The sequence below is a fragment of the Micromesistius poutassou genome (assembly GCF_964030765.1).
Source record: "Micromesistius poutassou genome assembly, chromosome: 4".
NCBI lineage: Eukaryota > Metazoa > Chordata > Actinopteri > Gadiformes > Gadidae > Micromesistius > Micromesistius poutassou.
The window spans coordinates 4717100-4726164 of NC_140274.1; the positions used below are offsets into that span (position 1 = coordinate 4717100).

The 9065-nt window shown below is 41.4% G+C and overlaps 1 protein-coding gene across 1 annotated transcript; it reads right to left on the reverse strand.

The window, feature by feature from the left end:
- Positions 1-42: 42 nt before the first annotated feature.
- LOC311342429 (vomeronasal type-2 receptor 1-like) lies at positions 43-8588 on the reverse strand (the record flags this gene model as incomplete). Its single annotated transcript, XM_084467261.1, has 12 exons — positions 43-953; positions 1347-1470; positions 1823-2050; positions 2186-3001; positions 3113-3401; positions 3640-3799; positions 5967-6371; positions 6523-6646; positions 6789-7016; positions 7102-7854; positions 7959-8247; positions 8359-8588. The coding sequence occupies 12 exons, from the start codon at positions 8586-8588 to the stop codon at positions 43-45; spliced, it is 4557 nt and encodes a 1518-aa protein (XP_084323387.1).
- Between the last annotated feature and the right edge of the window lie 477 nt (positions 8589-9065).

Sequence of the window (9065 nt, forward strand, 5' to 3'; positions counted from 1 at the left end):
TTAATACAGCTCATTCAATCAAGTCTAGTGGTTAATATTGGGTTACAGTGATTTCCGCTGGGTTTTTCCCATCATATTCATTTTTGTATTCCTCTCTGGTTTAAGAAGTAGGATATAAAGTTTTGGAGCAAATATGCAAAAAAGCAATCCAAAGCTTGAGGCCAGAATTGCAAATATCTCCACAGCTACAGTGAACTTCCCAGGAGAACTGACATAGGCAGGGATGAAAGTGATCCAGACTGCACAGAATATCAACATGCTGAAGGTGATGAATTTGGCCTCATTGAAGTTATCAGGCAGCTTTCTGGCCAGAAAAGCCAGTATGAAACATAACAAAGCTAAGAGTCCTATGTACCCCAACACAGCCCAGAACCCTATAGGGGATCCTAAGGCACATTCTAGGATGATCTTTCCACTAGACTGCTCAGTATTTCTGTATGGGAATGGTGGGGCCAGAGTTAACCATAACACACACACGATAACCTGTACTAAGATACAACCAAAAACACTGGTTCTTTGTATTGGCAATGAGCACTGTGGAACTGTATTTTTGGGCAGTTTTGCCTTGAAGGCGACCACGACTGCTACAGTCTTAGCCAGGACACAAGACATGCACATTGAAAAGGTGATCCCAAAAGCTGTGTGGCGAAGCATACAGGACCAGTCTGAGGGACGGCCGATGAAGGTTAAAGAACACAGGAAACACAGAGTCAAGGAGAAGAGCAGCAGGAAGCTCAGCTCAGAGTTACTAGCTTTTACCAGAGGTGTGTGTCGAAAGTGGAAGAAGACAACTGACACTATCACAGTTAAACTTGTTCCAAATAATGATATAGCAGTGAGGAGGGCCCCCATTGTTTCTTCAAAAGACAGGAACTCAACCACCTTGGGGACACACAGGCTGTGGTCTTCATTCGACCAGAATTGCAACAAACACTTGTTGCATTCCGCAGAATCTGAAAGTAAAGCACTTATTTTAGAGTTAGTACATTTTACAAATTACATAGACTTGCAATGAATTTCAGATGCAGATCGATAACAAGCAGGTAGGGGATAACCATCTTGCTAAAGGATGGCCACAGTGGTAGGCTGCAGGGATGCAGTTTCCAACACAGATATCAAAACACTTGAGCGACTACAGTGTCCTGCCTGTTGGTATTAACTGATGCAAGAATCATATTTTGAATATCATACAGCACATTCTTATTGGAAACTATAAAAATAAATGAATGTACAGTAGGCCTACATATTTTGAATATGCATCATACAACACATTATGAGGGGAAAATAATAAATTATATTTATGTATTTTGTCGTATGTATGTCTTGACCTGCTGAGGAAGTCTTACCGGTGGCATTGCTGATCTCTCCGGCAGCGCAGGGAATGCAGGAGAAGCAGCAGACCGGTTTCCCTTTAATCGTAGCCTGTCGGAAGCCCTTCAGACAGCTGGTACTGCACACAGACTCAGGCCTCTGCAACAGCACCACAACAACACTGCTCAGCCTGGCTTCATATAGTTAACATGGATAATCAGAATTACTATGTTGTCATAATATTATACTAATTAATGTCATTCAAATTGTTCATAAATCTATGCTATATATACAGTTTATACTACAATTCTTTGCGTTTTGCTCTTACATTTTCCTCTGCTATTTCATGATAGTATTATATTATATGAATACTAATATCAACTATTATTGCATTTTTTTATGCCCACAAGCACTTAAAAAAGGATAATACATAGTATTTGTCTTTTTGGAGAACTTTGGAGAAAAAAAACAACAACATGTAAATCATAAATGTATACAAACAAAGACCTACTTCTCTAGATTCGGCAGCCCATGTGATGTTAATGCCATTCATTGTGAATTGCTTTTTATTTGGTAATGAGGCATCGTAGTTCCCTACTGTAACAAACATCGGCTCTCCTGCTCGGTTCCTCTGCCAGTTCACCAGTTCATACATGGCCGCTGGATCTCCATTCTGATCAAAATACACCCTCTCCCCTGACTTCAGAGGGAAGTTCACTTCTTTGAGGTATTTCAATACCTAAAAGTACAATTTACATTAAACATTCACATTAATAAATAAGTTATAAGTTAGATATAGGATGAAATTATATTTCTTCCTTATGCAAATGTTATTATTGATAGAAGTGTATGCGTCACATTTGTGTCATCTCACCTGCTCTCTTTTGGAGCTGTTTGTCCATGAACATGATGGATCGACATTGCCCCCTGTCTTTTCACAGTTGAACATGTTATGAATGGTGTGGGCCACAGCATATACAGCTTTATACACATTGTTAGATATCCGTAACTCTGACACATCAGTGTACGGATTACTGACATTTTCTAGTTTTTCTGACCCAGAGCACATCCTGTCACTGCTCTGGTTTTCCGAGTTGCTGTCGAAGTTACAGTCAAACATCGTCTCCCAGAACTCTTTAAGCAGGCTGCTCTGAGAGTCTTGACTCGGGCTCACCCGTAGCAAGAACTCTTTCAACCCTGAAATGTTTGACTTCCTAATGGTGAACCCCAGTGACCCGGTCAGGATGGCGGTGTTCCTCTGGGTGGCCAGGTGGCCGGCAGTGATCCAGGACTCGCTGCCCACCCACTGCAGACCCGTCAGGTTCTGCTTCACCGCTTCCTCAATCAGGATGTCCATCTCTCCCTGAGCTAGGAAGGCCACCAGCACCCTGGCAGTTCCGTGGCGGATCACACTCACCACCCGGGCCACCTTCTCTCTGGCGTCCAGTCTGGAGATGGTCTCTGAATACTCGATGCAGACCCCCTCCAGGCGGGCAGCGTCTGCAAAGGCGACCATGCCGTTGTTGCCATAGTCGTTATCACTCCGGACCGACCCCACCCAGGTCCAACCAAAGTGCTTGACCAGCTTTGCCAGTGCTCGGCTCTGGTAGTAGTCACTCGGTATGGTCCTAAAGAAAGTAGGGTACTTGATTTTATCACTTAGACATGCGCATGTCGCAAAATGGCTGATCTAAATAGAAAATGAGAAGGAAAATAATGAGGGAAATAAACAATGTTGTTGACGATATGTTGACGATAAAATGGTTACAGTTATAATAGAATAGCAATGATAAAAATTTACCACTGGTATCTGGAAGGCCCCTAATGTTCGGAGCATGATAATGGTGGAGGAAGACTCAGAGGCTCCTATGACAGTATGAATAGAGGACTTTTCGGAGCAGGACTTCCCAAACGTTGTGTCATTTCCATTAAGCAGAGCCATCGCCACACGCATAGATGCCATGATGGAGCCACAACTGTCAAACACCTTGTAGCCCAGTGTGATGTTAGGGAGCAGAGAGGTGCTATTGTTGATTTCCTCAATAGCAAAGATCATTGTTTGTACAAAACGAAATTCTCTGAAATTAATCCTGTAAACCAAAGAAAACCATGACAGAAATTAGGACAGTAAACGCATTGAATCAATATTGGAATTCTCAAACGATCTCAGAGCACCAGCATGTCTTGAAAAGAGTGCAGAGCATCTATCGGAATCAGAAAATAGAAAGCAGATTACTTTTTAAAATATTATTTATTTGCATTTAAACGGTTGCTTTAAGAATGCACCTGTAGAAAAAGGATAGACCATATAGTAAGCCCATATAGTACCTGGAACAGGTTAGAGATTTTGGAGTGTCTGTGAAGTAGAGCAGAGGACTGGAGATCTGGCTATGGAGGGAGAAGACCCCTCCAATACTGACATCTCCTGCCTTAGACAGCAAGCAATGCTCTGGGTTCCTCAGCATCTGACAGAGCGGATCTCCATCTTCTGCCCCAAAGGCTCCTAGGATCCCAAGCAGAAAGAGCAGCATTGTAACGCTGAACTGTATTGCTGTGAACACAGTCCAATCAATGGACACACTGCAATCTGTTGCATCAAAGGGAATGTTTTGCATGTTTAACGTCAAAGCTTTATACACATTTGTGAATGTTGACGACATCTGGTTGGCGAGGGACCAAAACAGAGCTCAATGACGTCCGATAGTTCCTACTATTGCCTTAAAGTGTGGCCGCCATTTTCTATGTTTTCTTTTTTACACGGCTTTGTTGAATACTCGATTCTGATTGGTAAATTTCTGCATTTTATGCTCTGTTATACGGTTTGTATAGCAGACAAATCATATATAAATCAATCAAATCATTTTTTGTTGTTATATTTTGTGTCTGATCATTGATTTATTTAGTAAGTAGCTGCGTAATAAGCGGGATAATGTACAGCAAGCCTACATTATTGTGAAATAAACTCTGACAGGGTGAAGATGCTGCATCACCCTTTCAGGGTGTATCTCACATTAATAACATCATCCCTTACATATTTCACTTTGATAGCGCTATAGTGCACTGTCACTGATGATTGAGTGAAGTTACAGTTGGGGGGACAGATGAACTGGACAGGTTCTTTTTTTTTTGTTGTTTTTATTTTACCACACTCAGAACTACACAAACAGGACAATGTAGTCTAATTTCATGTTTACTAAATTGTGTTTGTTTTTTTACATTGGACAACATTTTAGCTTTAAATCTTTCATTGACTCAATGGGAACGCCACCGAACAGCAGTACTGCCTGGACAATTCTGTGTGCGACATTGCCAAATCTTATTATGATATTTCTTTATCTATATGGTACATTGTAACATATTTGTCAGTGCTTTTATCTTCTTTCTTTTTGTTTTAGAGTTGGTTGCAATGCATTTGACTGAAGATCATTGAAGATTAGTTAGTTGTCTGATGGAGGGACCAGTGATGAATGTTTTATTGTGAAAAGGTATCGGCCTATCTGTATACCATAAATTATCTCAAAGTATGTAGAATACAAATACATATTCTGTATTACTTAAGGTATATAGGGGTTACACACACAGACACACACACACACACACACACACACACACACCCCAAACACACGCACACACACATGCATTAATCCTTCTATTATTTAGTCAAATTGACTTCGGCCAGTCATCCCAGTGCATCGATCTACAGTGTAAGGGTTGTTAGTTGTTTCTATGATGTAGAACTTGAAGCATCTTGATAATTTGATTAATTGTTAATTATTAATATGTACTCGCATGATTCTTGCACTTATCTTCATGGTTGAATGCACATATTGTGGGTCACTTTGGACAAAAGCAACAGTTTAATAAATGTAATGTTCATATTTCTGTTTGTTTTTGTGCAATGAACATTGTGAACGTTCATTTTATTGAACTTTTCAAAAAATGCCTCTAGTTTCTGGACATCTTGAAAATAATTGTCCAATAACACATTTAAATCAACATCTGATACAGTTTCTCATATTTATTCTACAATTATTTCAGAATAAACAACAATATTCAAAAGTGAGAAGTAAAGAAAATTTGATATTAGAAAATTAGAATATATATATATATATTATATATAACATATATATAATATACATCATTTCTTTATTTAGGTATTTATTTAGCTTTTCCCATCATGTGTTTCTTTGTGTTCAGTTCTGGCTTGAATAAAATAATAAAGCATTTTGGGGCAAATACACATACAAGTAACCCATAACTTGAAGCTAGCATAGCAAATATTTCCACAGCTACCGTGAACTTCCCAGGAGAACTGACATAAGCAGGGATGAAGGTGATCCAAACAGCACAGAATATCAACATGCTGAAGGTGATGAATTTGGCCTCATTGAAGTTATCAGGCAGCTTTCTGGCCAGAAAAGCCAGTATGAAACATAACAAAGCTAGGAGGCCTATATACCCCAACACAGCCCAGAACCCTATAGGGGATCCTAAGGCACATTCTAGAATTATCTTATCCATATAGGTTTCCATATTCTTAAAGGGATAGGGAGGGTTGATTGTTAACCAAAGAATACAAATCAAAACCTGTATGAGAGTAAAAGCCAATACACTGAGTCTCTGCTGAGTTGGACCAAACCATTTCATAACATTACTGCTTGGTAGTGTAGCCCTGAAGGCCATCAACACCACTATAGTCTTCCCCAGAACACAAGAGATACAGAGGACAAAGGTGATCCCAAAAGCTGTGTGGCGAAGCATACAGGACCAGTCTGAGGGACGGCCGATGAAGGTCAGAGAACACAGGAAACACAGAGTCAAGGAGAAGAGCAGCAGGAAGCTCAGCTCAGAGTTGTTGGCCCTGACTAAAGGTGTGTCCTTATTGATCAAAAACAAGTTTGCCACAATTATAGTTATAAGTACCCCAAACAAAGAAAAAAACACCAGTACTATCCCCATCACTTCTGTGAAAGTTAGGAACTCAACAGTTTTCAGAACACATTTATCTCTGTTTTCACTTGACCAGAAATCTTCTGGGCACTTTGTGCAACCGTTAGAATCTGTAATGACAATGTGACTCGTCACGCAGTAGGATTCAAAAGAAAACATGTATCAAAGACTGTACCGTGGCATACTTCAGTATTATGCATAGGGTTACACAAACCAAGGACGTGTACTTTACTGGTCTTTCATGGTGTGTGATATGCATACCTGTTGTGTTGCTGATTTCACCCTCAGCACAAAGTATACAGTCATAGCAGCACACCGGCTTCCCTTTCTGGAGGACCTTGCGCGTTCCAGGGGGACAGCTCTCACTGCACACTGACACAGGCAACTTTCAAAGACAAGAGGAGGGAGATTATTATTTCTCTGTTGACATATTAATGCTAATGTATGTGGATAGTGGCCACTGTATATATACACTGTGTATCCATATATGTAACAATGTTAACATTATATGAACAAAATATATCTGCCTCTGTCTTTCCACCAGGCCACATTATGTCCTTGTTCCTGAGGACAAACTGTTCTCCAGGAGGTAAAGAGGCGTCATAGTAGCCGACCGGTTTAAACTGGACGGAGCCATCGGCCCCACGCTGCCAGTTCACCACCTCGTACCGGGCCACGGCTGCGCCTGTGCTGTCAAACCACACCTGATCCCCGTTCTTAATGGTGAAATTTACCATCTGTAATGCTTCCACTACCTAGGAGAAGAGAATGGATTGTGTTGTTATTTCTTGTTTGTTGGGGTTGAAAATAAAATCTATTTGAGGATCCAATGTCCTTTACCTGCCAGGGATGCACTTTAATCATCTTGTCGCACCCACTGACATTTGTGCATTTGAGTAAGCGGTGCAGGGAATGAGCCACAGCATAGATGGCTTTGTAGATATTAGCAGAGTATCTAAGCTCAGGCACGTCATCATTGTAATCCTTTGTCTCGATCAGATCAAGGTTGTCTTTACATTGTGTATCCATTGCAATTTCACTGTTTGGCTGTGTGCATGGAAATGCAGATTCCCAGAACCCTTTAATCACAAAATCTGAAAAGCCATTGATATTAGCTTTCTGCACAGCGAAACCAAGGGACCCTCCCAGCACACTGAAGCTGGTGGGGGTCACCAGACTGTCAGCTGTGATCCAGGCCTCCACACCAATGAACTGCAAACCTGTGATATTGTGGACACTCAGCTGCTCTAAAAGGTTATTCATTTCCACGTGGGCCAAGAAGCCAACAATCACTCTGGCCGTACTCTTGCGAATCACTTCCACCACTTTCCTGAGCTTCTCTGGTTCTGTCCTGTGGAACTTCTCTGTGTACTCCACACATACCCCTTCCTCTCGCGCGGCGGCGAGGAAAATGGCCATGCCGTTGTTACCATAGTCACTGTCACTGTTGACGGCCCCCACCCAGCTCCAGCCAAAGTGTTTGACCAGTTGGGCCAGAGCCCGGCTCTGGTAGAGGTCGCTGGCGATGGTGCGGAAGAAAGAGGGGTATTCTTTCCTGCTACTCAAACACTCACATGTGGCCGAGTGACTGATCTGAAGAAGAAAAGATAAAACAACGCATGGAAAGGTTGATGAGTGTGAACGTGGCATGAACAGGTCTTAGTAAAACGCAGATTTGAACAGAGGCGCCCACCTACCACGGGTAGTTTGAATGGTCCGGTGGTGCGTGACAGAACTATAGTTGAGGAGGATTCAGACTCCCCAATGATGGCGTGCACAGCGGACTGACCTGAGCACGACCTTTCCAGAGTCGCTTCAGCGCCGTTCATGAGGGCCATGGCGGCACGCATTGAGGATAATGTGGAGCCACAGTTGTCATAGATACGATATCCAATAGAAACATTTGGAAGAAGATAGTCACTGCTATTGATCTCCTCAATGGCAAAGATCATAGTTTGTGCAAATCGAAACTCTCTTAGATTCAAACTGTAAAATAAATGATTCATAAAGTGCTTGATTATTCTATTAAATCACAATACAACCACATTAATCTTGTGAGAGTAATTTTGCCATTCAAACAGGAATATCATACAATACCTTGAGCATGTCAGCCGTGTAGGTGTGTCTGTAAAGGAAAGTAGTGGCTGAGTGATTTTGCTGTGGATAGAAAACGCTCCTCCGATGGTAACATCTCCTTTTTTGGACAGGAGAGGGGACTCTGGACTGCCCAGTATCTTACACAGGGGAGCCTTGCTCTGTGCTTCGATTGCTCGCACCAGCCAAAGAATAACTAGCACTAGCATCACTAGTGACAGTTTAAAAGTCATGCGTAAGTGACAACACTTACACATCCAGTCGAGACAAGTTCAACCTGGACATGTTGGTTTCTAAAATGTCAACTTATAATCTTGAAGGTTGACTGTAAGGTTGTCATGGTCACTCGGCAGCCAATCAGGGAGACCAGTTGGATGAGACAGTCTCAACAGGACATTGCAGACATGCGATTATCATTGTGATAAATCGTAAACTTTGTAAACTTTAGGTTTATATTTTAAATTGAAAAGCAACCCAAAAATGTGTTTGACTCCTTGAATTCCTTTGCAATTTTGGATAATTTAGATTTTAAGAACTTCTGGAGAAACATTATTAACCCAAACCCCAGCAATAAAGGGGGAATTATAATGATGATTGTTGAGTGTTCATATTTCTGACACATTTCATTTGACAAATAAATGGTTCTATATTTATGGAAGGCAAAATGATGCTATTGATACACATCGTGCATTCAACCATTTGACCAGTTA